The sequence below is a fragment of the Haliaeetus leucocephalus genome, unplaced genomic scaffold (assembly GCF_000737465.1).
Source record: "Haliaeetus leucocephalus isolate CR32 unplaced genomic scaffold, Haliaeetus_leucocephalus-4.0 Scaffold984, whole genome shotgun sequence".
In the NCBI taxonomy this organism is placed as follows: domain Eukaryota; kingdom Metazoa; phylum Chordata; class Aves; order Accipitriformes; family Accipitridae; genus Haliaeetus; species Haliaeetus leucocephalus.
In genome coordinates this window covers 745,640-761,053 of record NW_010973420.1, presented here as the reverse complement: position 1 = coordinate 761,053, position 15,414 = coordinate 745,640, and the positions used below count along the sequence as shown (strand labels likewise).

Sequence of the window (15,414 nt, the reverse complement as noted above, 5' to 3'; positions counted from 1 at the left end):
CCTCCTTCCATCGCCCTCCTAGTCCCTTCTCTTTAAGATTTTAGAATTAGCTGTTTTGCTATGGCGATATTATTTGTTCTAGCATTCGCTCTCTGTTCCAGTGACTGACAAACCTGACAAACACACAGTATTAAAACACGCTTCTTCTCCTACCTGTTTTTTAGTCCATGACCTGAAAGCACCATTGAGAATTTTTGCTCCTTGGAGTAAATGAGCAGGAGGTTGTTGCCCAGCTTTATGCAAACCTAAGTAGAGGAAAAAACCAATGCCATTCAAACACTGATAGCTAAAGTTGTTTTACATAAAGTCTTTACTTTGAAAAAGTTTAACTGTACAAGTTAACCCTTTGAAAGCTGGTCACCACAAACAAATCCCTATTATAACTTGATGATAATAAGGAGTATATTTACTGTGTCACAAATCCAACTCAGCCTTCCTACACTGTGGTCCTGCAAGTTATATCTACACTGGCAATCCTTCTGGTTCCTTTCTTGGTCCCATACTCAAGCTAGCTTCCATTTTCATACATCCTAGGCTGTGGGAATAAAAAGGCACCATCAGCAGTTCTTTTATTCTGATTGAAAAAGCAAGTACCAATAATGGAAACAAAGGTTATATTGGGCAAAGCATTTCACTTCTGCATGAGTACAAGCTTTCCTAAACTTTTCCCCTCGTTACAGTTTTTGTTGAGTTGGTCACAAGGCGTTCCCTTCCAGGCGACACTCAGAGGGACCCCTCACCTTGCTTATTAATTAGACACATTTTTCTTGTTATAAAAGGATCTGGTGGATATCTGTAGACATGTTCTGTAGCAAGAGAAAAAGAGGCGAAGAGCTAAGCGAGCCCAAATCTGTATAGAACACACGCACATGGATGTTTGGATCAACTCTGAAGGAATCTGATTTGGAAGATTTTGAATTTCACAGAAACCTTTGCTTTAATTCTCAGTGCTCCTGCTGGCCACATGTCTGATGTTCCTGTGGCCCTGTATATATGTGACCTGTCCATGTACTTCAACTGGGATCAGCAGAATGGTGGGAGAAGGAAGTGCTACTCTATGTCTCAGGCTGACAGAGCATGTAGTCCATTAGGTTAAAAAAAGAAATGAAGCCAGACTTGACAGGCAACTAAAAACTAAAAAATTTTTACAACATTCTTTGCCTCTGAGGCAACTTAAATACATTTTATAAAGTAGATTAAACTTTCCCTTAGGCATAGGTAAGAGGGACAGTTAAGGTCCTTCCTACAGTGACATGGCAGGATATTAAGGGGAGAGCTGGACAAGACCAGCATGTTCTGCTGGTAAGTAGTTTTCAAATACTAACAAGACTGATTTTGGCCATCTGTCCATCTTCTATGTGGCACATCAGCCCCCAAGGCTAAGCAATTAAGGCAGGCAAAGAAATGCAGTTTTACCTTTGAAAGTCTCTAGTAGATGCTTTCCCATATACCAACATGCAGTTTCGAAGTTTGGAAACTGGGTCAGACTGACAATTTTCAATCGTCTTTCTACTTCATATGCCCTGTAATACAAAGCCACATGAACTTAAAGCATAGCAGGTCACAAGTGTGTCGCAGAGTGACAAGCACTGCTCGTAGATGCCCGAGGTTCATTCTGCAGTGTTTCATTTCTTTGTGCTGCTACCACGTATTCTGGCATCAGACCAAAACCAAAACAAAAATAACACTAGTAAGAAACTGTGCAATACAGATGTAAGTTTTATTGCATTATTTGTCCAGCATCAATAAAGAACTACTTGTATTGTCTTACACTGGGCAAAGAGCCCAGCTGAGCAGGTGGGGGCTTATCCAGAAGGCGAACGGCATGTTCTAGGGTAAAACTCCTGACAGTTTTTAACACTTCTTCCTTCAGGACTTGGCCACATCAATCCAAGCACCTTACATATCCTTTCCATGTGCTGCGCAATAGGTATAAAGACAGCTTAGAATAACTCAGCATGGGAGAACACAGTCGAAGGAGACAAACATGGGTACACTTTCCAAAATCGCCCAATAGAGTTACATCAACATTACTGCAAACGTAGGCTAATTAATAGGAGAGAGGATGGCCAATTTATTAAAAACTGAGCCTCTACCTAACTTTAGATTTTAAAGACAGATTACCTCATCTGCATTTCAACACTTAGACTATGTAGAAAATGTCCTGCAAAGGCCAGGCAGTCTACAGGTGTTAGAGTTGCATATATCCAACCTAAAAGAGAAAAAGAGTCCTGAGGATAAAAACTGGAATGACAGTAACAAAGACTTTATTCACAACATGATATTTATACTTCACTTAGCAACTTGCTTCCTAGGTACCAATGCAGCTCTTCAGTCCAAGTCAGCACTAGAACCACATACTTTTGAACAAAGTTGCATCTGGCCCCTTATTTGTTTTGCATGATAAAGGTCCAGCCCAGGAAGGTGTTACACACTTTTGGCTCCCAGTCCCAGGACTGCCTTCAACAGTGGCAGACAGTGAAAGGAGACATACTGCTCACACTGACATTACTTTCTTGTTACTGTGAAAAGCAGCAACAGCTACATAACAGTAGCTGCTTTCACATCACCATAAAAATCTCTGACAGCTCCTGACACTGACTTTATTGTAGTGTCAGGAACAGGTGTTTTCCAAACATGTATTTTCATACAAAAATGTACTCAAATTAGTGAATCTCTATAAATTGCTCAGTGTTTATTCCACCATCTGCTTCACATATGGTCATGAGAGAAATACCTACTTTCCACTTTTTACAGTCAAAGTAAAATTCAAGCGTGTAAACATTCTGTGCAAGAATATACTCACACCCAGAAAAACGGTGCACTGGATGCTGCCTCCAAAACACAAGCACACAGCACCTGGAAGCCTCAACTCAGATTATAGATTGAGTGGGCAGCACATCATTTAAAGGTACATAGAGGGAGAGAAAACCCCTGCCCCAAATCGATTACAGTTTCAACAGGTAACAGGGAGTGCTGGAAACAGCAATGCAAATGAGGAAATAATTGTTCATGGTGAGAGAAAGGTGAGGGACAGGGGCAGGAGTAGAACTGAGTTCACTTAAAACTCTGCACTATCTTCTGATCAACTCCCTATCCTTACGAAGATCCTCCCAGGAACTGAGAAATGCAAAATCTGCCATCCCTAACCTGCAATAAAAGCCCAAGTTTATCAAGTAGCCCATAAAAATCTGTGACACCCAGGTCTTCAGCCTCATGTGAAACCATAAATGCACACCCGCACTTGTGAAGGCACCTACAGTTCCTTAGTGTCACGGGGAATCAATGACCGTGAAAAGGATTTTGTGGGGAGTCAGGGTCAGAAAGTAATTCAATGCAAATTCTCTGTTAGATGACAAAAAGCACGAATGTCATGGTTGGATATATGGAGAGAACTCATGAGTTACTGCAACCCAGACAGACCAAGAGTGGAACACTCTACCTACTAGTTGTATTTTTAAAAGGCTGCTAAAATATTGATAGGAAGCAATAAAAGTTCTGATTTTTTTTTTTGGCAAGCATATGAAATTATACTTCTACTGAGAATTAGACTTCATACTTTGTCAGAGAAAATCGTCAAATCACACCCCTCTAGCATTTTGGACATGCTATTTCAGCAGCAGCTCTAAAATGAGCAGGAAACCTCACCTGCAACAGCCTGCTCACCTGATGGAATGAAGAGTGTCTGTCCTTGTTTAACTGTGCATTTGTAACATTTATCTACTTGGTCTGCAAAAAACATCTCACTGTGGTTTGCTGCCGATTGCCAGCGTTCATAAAGAGAAATATTTGCAGAGGCTGGTTTGATGAGATAAAATATCTTTTCTCCCTGAATTAGAAAATATAAAATTAGGAACAAGCAGCCAAACCAAACAACATTGCACTGGCACAGATACACACACACAGACAAATATTTATCTAAATATATACATAACATCATGTATTTTAACACTATTTAAATAAGATTTACTAGTCAGCTTTGTACAGAACAGCTAAAATAATTAAATCACTAGTTAACCACATGTGCTCAGATTTGTGGGACTGATGGTGCAAAAAGTTTACAGCGCCAGGTTCCATTAACCTGCAAAAGCAGGACGTAGTATCTTTCAGGCCTTAGGGGACATATGTGCAGAAGGCACTAAACAAATATTAAAATCCTAATACACTGAAAACACACAGACAACTTCCACACTCCAGCTGGCTTCCTCACTCAGTAGACCCTGGCACTGCTGAGAGCATACCTATTTACAGCAGTTAGGGCTCTGTGTATTACTTATGGATCCAACAGGACCATGGAGAAAAAAAACGAGACCTGAATTTTTGAGAGAATTTTAGGATTGTCTTCACATATAAAATTTAGTTCATTACTAGATACACCGCAAAAACATGACCCCTCACCTTCAGCACATGGTACCATGCAGAAGCTCCTCCCGAATCTATGTGGAAATCTGTGTAGCTGTCCTTCACACAGATCAGGCAGTACTTGGTAACTTTTGGTTTAGCCAGAAGAGCGTCATCAGGCCAATAGTTTTCCACCCAGGACAACTTCTTAACTATATCTGGAGGCTCTACAAAACTGGACATCCTTTACAGAGAGAATTGAAAACAAACATGCATCTTTTTAAAAAAAGAGTACAAGGACCCTGACACAACAAAAAGCGGCGTGTGACTCTAATACTTGTGTGGCAATCTGAAGCAGCTCCTTATGTGTCAGTGGAACTGCTCTTCACACAGAAAATTTGTGAAAACTGTTTACAGACAGAGTTTTAAGACTTTGTTAGTATGATGACTTAGAAACGATCTTTTGACTTCTTTCAGTAGCAGTATTTATGATCAAGTATACGGTGTTTGTATTTTTCCAGTCCCTGCCTCTTACTATGCAGGCTCAGTTATCAATAGCGCTGTTATCACAGTCACTTTTCCAGCCTGCTTCAGAAGAGAAAGTGAAATGTGTACACTCTTACATAAATGGCCTGGTAAATCTTAAAAATTTGCAAGTTAAGCTCAATATTAAAAATCCTAACAACAATAACATTGATACTTAAGTACTGAATAAGCCTTGATCTGATGCTGAAAATCACAGTGATCTTTTTATTTAAACTAAGTTACATTAAAAGCTCAGAAGAAGGAAAAAGTCTAATTTGGGTTCATAATGTGAATATATTTAAATTATAACATATAATATTTATTTATTTATTTTCTAGAAAGTAATATATATTGAACATATATTTATATTGTATATATTTATTTATATAATTCATATATTATGTTTATATTAAATATATAATATATACTATAAATCACAGCTAAGATGACATAGTGGCATGATAAACAGGTCTTGGAAGTGTTTCATCCCAGAATGTGCTAAATTTTATATTTAAGTAGTCCAAAATTTGGACTAATATTTGCAGAGGGTGGAGGTTCACTGTTGGACGCTCTAAAATATCATGTCAGTAAGAGTATCTGCACTTCAAACTAAAATTAAATGCTCCCACGTGTCATTTATGCTCACTGTCAAACACTGATAACAATAGCTCCATTTAAAATGGCAGGGAAAGATGGAGCAGTGCATTCAATTAAAGTGTCACCGTCTATGTTAAGAAATAAAATATTTGCTAGTTAATGTCTAAATTAGCAGCATATGAGTGACAGCTCCAGCAGTCCTTCAGAACAAAAGACCTCCTGTTATTCTGGGATAATGACAGAAAGCTAAAAAAATCTCAGGTGAAGATACTGGTAATCTTTGAAGCCTGTAATTACTAGAGATGCTTTCTGCAGAAATGGGTGTGCACTACTAAACACTAACTACAGGGCTAAAGGTAATGGCTTTAAAAAAATGAGCTTGTAATTATTCATCAGCCTTCTTTTTTAAGGCTACTTTAAGTCTTCTTGCTAAAAGGGAATGCTCCCCAAAACAACCATTCTTTATTTTTATGTTGACACTCATCATCTTCTGTGTAGCATTTGTATATAAAGGAATCTTTTCATTCTCTGATGCTTCCGTTCTAGGAGTACTAGCTACCCAGAAGGACTACAAGAACTGTAAAAATGATCTGCACAGTTGCATGAAGTTCAATACACTATAGATGCATCTGCCTACTTCTGGAAAAAAAGCACAGCTCAGGTGATGCATACAGCTATATAAACCACAAAGCAAGAACGTGAACTTTTAGGCATTTACATCAGCTAATTATCCTATACATAAAACATAGAATATAAAACATGAGGAGAATAGTAGGCTTCCTGTCACTGAGGACTGGTGATATTCACAGAGCCAGCACCATTACCTCTGGCTCACTGCATCACTAAAGCACCTCAGCCTCAAGTTCAGAGCTGATCTGTACCATCACATCCCCCAACTTTCCATCAAGAAGTCAGCATCACTCTAGTTTTGAACTGCTGTCATACAGACTACAGGTTAACTAACCAAAGCACTGAAAGTAAAACTGTAACACATGGTATAAGATTACAAAACAATAATAATTTCAAACTTATTCAAGGCCATCCAGTGACACGTTACGCTATTCCTAAAGCCACACCTCATCTATTTACTCACTCTCCCCTACTTTAAATGGAAGATTTCTGTACATACAGTGTTATCATACCTCTGTGGTCATCTCTGTCCTCCTTTCTTCGGTCTTATCGGTATTTATCAAGTTGCATCTAAGTACCTAAGATCATGCTAGGAACATACTACGTTATCATTCACTACCAGGATGAGGCAGAGAATTTGCTCCTGGAGCATCACGTTGTGTTCTAGTATATAGTTGCACTGAATTAACTATACCTATATTACTGAAGTTAAAATAAAACTGAAAGGTACCCAAATGTTCTGTTCTGACATGTGAATACTGATGGCACATGAACGCTGATGCTATGCAGGCATGAATTACCATGACAAATGCTGGCCTATTTAGTCTGCTATGTACCATTCTGCTCATACAGCAAATAGCACTTTCATTTCCATGCCTTGCCTGAACTGGCTGTATATGGACAATGCAGTGGAGAGTCAGAGCAACAAGAAGCCGCTATCCCAAGGTTAAACAGCACTTCCTTAAGAGGGAACCACCGGAGAAGGGAGAGGCTGTTCAAACTCCCCCAGCTGAACCCCACCACGTATCCCAGACCCTGCACGGTGCAGCAGGCTGGACTCTCACCTCGTGTCCGAGAACTCCAGGTTGGTCACATTGAGGACCCTTTTCCTGTTTGTGCTGTAGTAGTAATCCACAAATTCCTTGAGCTTCATCTTGCAGTCTTTCTGCTTGGTGACATCAGTGACATCAACACTCCTCTCTGGTCCTACAAATTAATTCAATGAAAAAGAGAGATTGAAGGGCAGCCTGACTTGCCCCATTTGTATGCTTGGAGGGGAGTTAACATTTCGAGAAATGTCTCAAGCTTTTGATTTCCTGGTCTTCTTAGCCTTTGTATCTTCCCTGGTGTTTATGTATGTATACACATATACACATATGTATAAAAGATATGTATATACATAAAATGTATATGCATAAAATGGTGCTTTTTTATTCATGCTCCTGACATAATTATTTCTGTAGTTTTTATCTTTAAAGGATTAATGTTATTTTGAATCTATTAATTTCATTATGGATTTTATTTGCTTGGTGAAAATTATATGCAAATACCTGTATATCCACAGAGTAAGCCCTACCCACCAGGCTGTAAAAGTCTTGTGATTGTAGACAAGAGTGTAATACTGGACAGGATATCTTGCCAAACTGATTTTCCAAAATTGTAAGTTCTCTTATGCTCTACTTTAAATTTTTGCTTTTGAAATCTACAATCGAGAAGGAGTTTTGCAGGAAAATTCCGATTTTTTAACATGATATTTCAGGTGTGCCACAAAAAAAATTACTTTTTATTATTTACCCAAAATTACACCTATCAAAAATCCATCCCCTCTGTGTTAGACAACAGAGAATAATCTCCTAGTACTTACACATTTCCTTTGACAGACCCTGCTGGATACAAATATCCAGTGTTAATACTGACAGTATTAGTCAATTAGTGGAATTTTATGCTCAGCAAACCAAAGAACACATGGAGAAAGTCAGAGCTTTATAAAGAGTGCCCATTGCTAAGCACACTCTCTTATCCCTTCTGCAAGAAAAGCATCTCTCCAGTCTTTCTTCCCTTCAGTTTTAATTGGCCGTATTTTTCCTCTCTCAGCATTTCATTCATAGCTTTTTTCACATTAGGAGGGGGAAAAAAATCAATTTGTTTTTTCATGAAATGCCAGAACAGTAATGATGTATTTGGCAGTCTGGTTTGTGGTGTTTTGTCCTCTGCTACTTATTTTAGGTTGTTTCTAAAAGACATTCTAGGCCCAATGTAATAAACTACAAAACAGCGAGATAAATCCCTGCCTGGGAAATCCCGTTCAAGTGAACTAACCCCATGGAGGTTAGACCAGCACATATTTGTGCTGTTCACTTTCAAATCTGGTGCCAGCTTCAGATTAAACAACCCATGTTCTTCCCTCCAGCTTTTCACTAACAGTTCTGTTGGTAGGGTGGATTATTTCAGCTAGAGGCTGAGAGAAAGCCTGCAGATGCATAAGGAGCACCCAGGTCATACAAGAAAATCTGCAAAGTGCAGCAGATGGGCAAGGAAAATATGTTTCCTCTAGAAGCAATGGGATAGAGATAACAATAAAATCAGGGGTCTTGAATTCTCCTTTATTCATCTATTGCAAAAGCAATAGATAAAGTCAAGAACAGCAATGGCTGGTGATAGTACCCTCCAGTTTGGGGAACAGGCCAATGGTCTGGTAAGGAGAGCGCAGGACGAGCGGGTAGTTAGCAGACTGTGTAAGGAGATAAAGGGACCATGAAACGCAGACAGATACATTGGAGCTGGAGTCGTGGCTCCAAAAGGATGATGCCTTGCCAGAAGACTGGAAGGAGAGAGAATCAGACAGAAAGTAACACAGAGGAAGGACAGACCGAGAGGGGACAAGAGACAAGATCACACATGCTAAAGGAAGAAGGATGCGGAGACAAGACAAGCGACTTCAGAGCACTTCCATGGCTCCTGGCCAAGGTATGTCTTCCAAGGTGGGATGACTTGATGACTTGTGAGAAGATGCAGTACAATACCCTGCTCAGGTTAGAGACAGAAGGATGCTGAATGAATGCAAATGACCAGCAGCAATCAAAATAACTCTCACTGATACCAGCGTTAAAAAATGGACTGTCTTTGTAGAGTGGGAGTCTCAGTCTAGTAGTTCCTTCAATACAAAGCGAGATGGCAGTAATCAATTAAGACCTGGCCTGAAGAAACTATTTCTTGGTACTACTATGACTGTTTCTTTTAATGTAGTGCTATGGAGTACAGCGCGGTCTGGCTCAGACTCACTGTCAAGTTGGTACAGGAAATAAGAGAGAATTAATTGCTAATCACAAGCTACCACTATAAACAAATATTGAAGTCAGCATAGCTCAAGACATAGACAATATTTTAAAATATATTTTACAGTTTTTTATACAAATAATGTATATATTTTTAGAAAAAGCAGCTGAGCTCCAAACAGTACAATGCCACCTGCTTGCCAGACACCCACCAACATAGTTTTCAACATCGCTGACGTAGAAGGTGGGTGCAGGTACAGACAAACCCAGGCCATCCTTCTTTGGGACAAGGATGGGCTCTGCAAAGCCATTTTCTTCCAAATACTCTGTTGTTAGTTGGCTGCCCGGCACTTTCACGACTATGTCTTCAGCACTGAAAAAGTAAACACAGATTCAATGGTGAAGTGCTTCCACGCAGAGTTTGGTATATTCTGCATTTCACTACTGAAAGGAAAAAGTTATGAATTAGCAATTATATGCAAATTAGGTGCACAAGACAAAAGCCAAAAAGCCATTTATTGCAAAGAACACAGGGCACACTAAAATCATCCGGAACTGATTCACTTGAGCCTCATGCACCAACTACTGGAAACTCCTAAAATAACAGCTTACAGTGAAAGACCGTTTTCCTCAACTGTAGGGATCTGTCGAGTTACTGTTGATCAATGTTAAAGAAATTAGTGTGAAATGTTCCACTCTAAAGAAGGCAAGACTAAAAACGCTACACAATCTCAAATAAATTGCCCAGGAAATACTTTGCAAATCATTTTTAAGTAGTCAAATAAATTGCTTGGGAAATATTCTGCAAATCATTTTCAAGTCGCTGGGAGGGCTTCAAAGGGACTAAGGAAAGGGCAGCTTCATCAGAGCACCAGCTATGTGCACCGACAACTCTCAAGGGAAACTCAAGTCTGATTTCTACATCTTTTGAAGAGTAAAACACTGAATTTGGAGTGCAAAGTGACAGTATAGGAAGGACCATCTGTCCCAAAAGCACCCTGCCACCGTGTGTTGTTTGTCACCTGGGCTCCAAAAGCCACCCGGCAAGGCCCAGGCCACAGCTGCTGGGGGTGGGGGGGACGGGACAGCTAAAGTTTGAGTGTTCACCCCAAAAAGCCCAACCTCCCCAGGCAGGTAAGGCTAATACATGACTGCCCTCTCCTGCACCAGTTCTGAACTACAGTTCACATCTTCCTACGGCACCAAACACTGGCGGGAAAGGCGAGGAGGCGGCGAGCCCTGCCATGGCAGCCGGTGTGCTCCACCTTGCCGCCTTCACCGTCCCATGAAGCCCAGCCTGTGGCAGAGCCCCCGACACCCTTTAGCTGTGGGGTCTCCCCCCGACACCCTTTAGCTTTGGGGGCTCCCCCTGACACCCCACCACGCAGGGGGAACCCCTCAGCCTGGGCCCGCTCAGGCCGCCCTGGTGGGGTTTGAACCCCAGAGAACAAGATGGCCGGACGCAAACAGGGATAAGCTGTAGAAAGCCAGCTGATTTCGGGATCACCCCAGCCTCAGTGAATCGGCAATGGCTGATCAGGAGGCAAAATTCATTAATAATAAATTAAAAGGAGCATTCCTCATTTATGTCAGCACTGGTACCGTACGCCAGCAACGTGCAAAGAACAAAGCTGGAGATTTTAAGGAGCAAGAAGCAAACCACGATTTACCACTAAACCTCTGCACTTACTTTACAGGGCCCACATACATCTTGCGTACCTGTTCAAGTCTGATTTGCTTCTAAATGTGACACCGAAACTTACACATAGTCATAAAGAGAGATCAGTACCAGAGCATCTAGTAATGATCGTGCCAAAATGAAGAGTCTGGCACCTACACTGAAGAACGTGAACCATCAATTTAATTGTTATTACTACTACTATTACTGCTCTAATGCTATTTTGGTATTAAACATTCAGGAGCGGAACGACATGAATTATATTTTTTGCCTTTTTGCTCTCTTCACTGTTCCTTTTGATCCGAGCCTCACCAAGGGACTAACCGTGGGTTATAATTTACTGTCGTGTGCTGTGATTCAGCAGTGATGTTTCTGTCTCTGAACGCAGACCCCCTTTTTCTGTTCATCACATTCTGACTGATGAGTGTTGGGGTTTGTTCTGTGAACATCTGCAGATTTCATTCATTTTCTTCAGAAGAGAAAATTTCTCAACAAGACTTTGCTTTACTAATGGTGCAAGTGTAGATGTCAGAGGCCTGAATCTTGCAGGCACTCCATTGGGCTACAGACCCTTCTTTCTCAGAAACTTTAACTTGGCAGCAGGATTTTCTTGTGTGCACATTTATGTGACAAACAAAAAAAATGGGGGTCCATTTTTTTTTTACAATTTGGGAGTGACTTAGAGATACTGCATATGTGAGTGCAATCTCTGAGGTTACTGAAACCATTCTGCCCTAGGCCTTAGACCTTTTTTAAGAAATTAGCTTTGCAACCTGTGAAATTGCTCTGTATACAAAAAAGAACCCCCAAAACCTAAGACAAAACTCTAGCAGGTCCAAATAAAAATAGCCAAGCAACTAAAAATACTGGATCACGAGTTCAGTCAAACACATCTGCAGGCGCTGCAAACACTTGGCAGAGGTATTTTCAGCGTTTTCCTTAATCAGTCTAAGACCAGTATCTGAAATTAAACGTGAAATTAAATTCTCCATAAAAAGGAAGAAGTTTTGTGTTTACCAAGTACACTTTACCAGTGTCCAAGGATTCTTCTAAAATAATTAGTCATTAATAATTAAGGATTTATTTGGCTAAGGCCTACATTAAAGAACCAGAAGAAAATCATCACTCTTACAAATGGCTGTGAAGCAGCCTAATAAAGTGTAGAACATGTCACCTAACAATTAGCACTATTCATTACCCCAAATAAGAGAGCCTTTGTCACTGTAGCAACTGAGGATGTCATTGTTCTTCTTTTCAAGATGGAGACAGACTTCAGCAAAACCATTAGTATTTTTGAGAACTGGATAATTCTATGCAATAAATTGGTTTGTTTCTTATGTAAGCGAATGTTGCAGGGGCCAAACACGTTCTTGTTCTTGTCTTTACAAATACTAGCTTCTACGGAAATCCACAGGAACTGGGGTCATTCAAGAGTAGATTTGGATATGGCTGCACAAATATAAAAAAGGGAAGAGCCTGGGACAACTGCAATAAAACAGTGCTCATTTAAACTTCATCGTTCTGTACTATGTAATGCTTTCAGCAAGGATCATCATCAGCTTCATACGAAACTGGTTATACATGCTTTACCTCAACAGCCCTGTCCACGCATGCAGCTGAACAACCTACCTTGGAAAAGTACGACTTCGAAGTTCTTTTATAAAGACTTGGCTCCCGTTCTGTACAGGTTTGACCTCTGTCGTCTGTCCGGTATCGTGTTTATGCCAATTTCTTTTCTTTTTCACTGAAAAAGAATGAAATGGATAGTACCATATGTTAAGCAGAAGATAATTATTAAGACATTTGAAGGAAGGACAAGTCTTCATTTCATTTCTTACATGAGCAGAAAAGAGGGAACCCCCACTATGCTGCACTGCAAATTTTAATATTGCTCTCAGTTCACCATTAGACAACTACACTGTAGCCTGAAGATCTATTACATACTGAACAGTGTTCGTTTTGTAACATAAGGGCAACCAGACGGATAATTACTGAGCTGCACAGCTACCACAGGCTTTATGCAAACACAGGCTCTGGACATTTTGTACTTGCCAGACTACACACTTACTCCTTATCATAAAGCTCTTAAAAAGCCACTTTTCTGCCTTCTCAATATGCAGTATAGATCTTTATAAACATATTTGTCATGAATTACCTTAGTCTAAAGGTCTGTCCAGCAGTGGCAGATTTTACATCAATTTTGATGGGCTTTGAATTATGCCCTGCACACAGCGTGCACATAAAAGGAAAAACAAAAGAAAAAAAGAAGATGCAAGGGCACCACAAATGCAATTTTTAGAACTCCTCTTATTCCTAGGTTTTGAAAGGCAAGCCAGGCTTAGGCCTTAAGGTGACGACAGCAGACTGAAGGCCCCTCAACTGTGTTCCCAGTGGGTGACAGACATACAGGCAAGTTCATCATGGAAAAAGGGTCAGCTGGAATAAGCACAAATAAGTAAGTCAAATGTCAATGTAGTTCTGCCTTGCCTCTTTGACAGCCAGATAACGCAGAGCAAGAAAAACTGGTCCAGCTTTTTCTCTTAGTCAGCACTATCTCTCTCAGCTGTTCCTATTTCCACAGTCTGTCTGGATATGCTCATTTTGGTAGTAAATTGTTTTTTGCCCCAAGTGTGTATTTGTATCATTTCAAGCCTCTGTTAGTAGAATTTTCATATGTCACAACTTTTATTTTTCACCCTTGTTTTACATCATGAAACTCAGTATTTTACACAAAATCAAGATCTCTTATGCTTTTCTTGCTGTTCAAAACAGCTAGGGAAGGAACCAGACTCCTCAGTAACCATGCAGGGATGGCACTCTTTCCGCATTCTTTACACATGCACATACACACACACACACACACAGATCCACGTACTTTTTCATTAAGAAAGGAATCTGGAGGCTGCAGCTACAAGACGTGAGGTTCAGGAAAAGCTAACTTTGTTTTCCTGACCACAACCCTGGAATAACTCAAGTAAAGACATCTCCCAGTGAATCCATCCCAGGTTTTGCACAAAGCATGTTGGTTTTATTGGTTCCATGCAGCTCTCCAGCCTAGCTGGATATATTCATTAAAGCTGCTAGTTCTTTATCTTAATGACTCTCAGGCTTAGTGTATTAATTCAATGCTCCTCGTAACAAAGGAAACAAGCTCTACATGAATGCCAAACCTTCCTCCTCGCCTTCCCTTTCCAATGACTGCCTCCTCCCCCTTTCAGCATATCTGAACTAACACTAGGACTCTTAGCACAAGTCCCAGTGAAACAGGTGTCACTTGCCACAGTGAAAACTAAAGAGCTTATCATATTCGCGTGTTCTTTTATTACACTTCAGATAGCATGGAGTGTTGAGAAATAAAAGCAGCAAATCAGTGCTGAATTAAGAAATTCATGGCAATTCTTCAAAAAGCACTGGGGAGCTATTTCCCTCGGCACTGAGCGCCGGCAGGCATCCACCTCTCACATCCACCTCTCATGCAGAGGCAACAAAGATGCCTCTGCCACCAGAATACTCCCCAGGAGGTGCTATCACCTGGACAGCAGCAAGCCTGCTGCTGTAGACCATTATATTACATCAAACAATCGACATTTGGCCCATTTTCAGCCATTCTCTTTATGTTTCATCTTCACCATGAACACCACAGTAAGGATTAAAGGCCCACCAACATGTGCAACAAATACTAGCTTTAGCCAGAAAGGCCACTTTTTCTTAAATGATTACAGATTTCTTTTTCTGCAGAACTTTCTGATCCAAATTTGACCTTTGGAAAGTATAACCCTGCTCCTTCTACAGAAAACCCTCCAGAGGAAAAAGGGAATATATTTTTATGAAAACTGTATCTCAAAATTAATAATTCTAGACCTCAAAAGTATACTTACATTATTTCAAGTGTATTTATGAAGAAGGGATACCTAGAAGCACCCTGTTAGTTCTCTACTGATTTATATTAAAAGTTGTAACTAAAAAACAGTTTCAGCCTGACTTTGGTTTGCTTGCATCTATGTAACTTCACCAATTCCAAAGAATTTCTCCTGATTTTCACTGCTGCAAATGAGACAGCAATCAAACCGAACATTTTAGATTGTGTTATGAAAATGAGTCAAGTCTGCCTAAACAAAGCACTTACATTTTATTTAAATGATGTCAGAAAATTTTGTATGAATGTGTATAATTTTTCCCAAAGAGGAGTCCCTACAAATCTCATTAAACCGAAATGGCTTCAAATGTCATATGACAGGAAGCAATCTTCTGAAATAGTAGCCACGAAGCCACATTGGTAAAGTGGAAAAATGTAAGAAGAGGAAAATGATTTTAAAATTTGACATCTGGAAAACATATATTGCGGAATGCATGCTCCAGAAATACACA

General features: G+C 40.1%; 1 protein-coding gene across 2 annotated transcripts in view; it reads right to left on the bottom strand.

The window, feature by feature from the left end:
- Positions 1-15,414, bottom strand: part of PHF2 (PHD finger protein 2) — an 84,708-nt gene that overhangs the window by 22,309 nt on the left and 46,985 nt on the right. For both annotated transcript variants that reach the window (XM_010584406.1, XM_010584405.1), the window contains 8 exons: positions 12,676-12,790; positions 9,581-9,741; positions 7,158-7,299; positions 4,399-4,585; positions 3,667-3,829; positions 2,125-2,212; positions 1,417-1,523; positions 154-245 (listed from right to left, as the gene is read on the bottom strand). In XM_010584406.1, the coding sequence (XP_010582708.1) occupies positions 154-245; positions 1,417-1,523; positions 2,125-2,212; positions 3,667-3,829; positions 4,399-4,585; positions 7,158-7,299; positions 9,581-9,741; positions 12,676-12,790 (1,055 nt within the window). The remainder of the gene's footprint in view (positions 1-153; positions 246-1,416; positions 1,524-2,124; positions 2,213-3,666; positions 3,830-4,398; positions 4,586-7,157; positions 7,300-9,580; positions 9,742-12,675; positions 12,791-15,414) is intronic.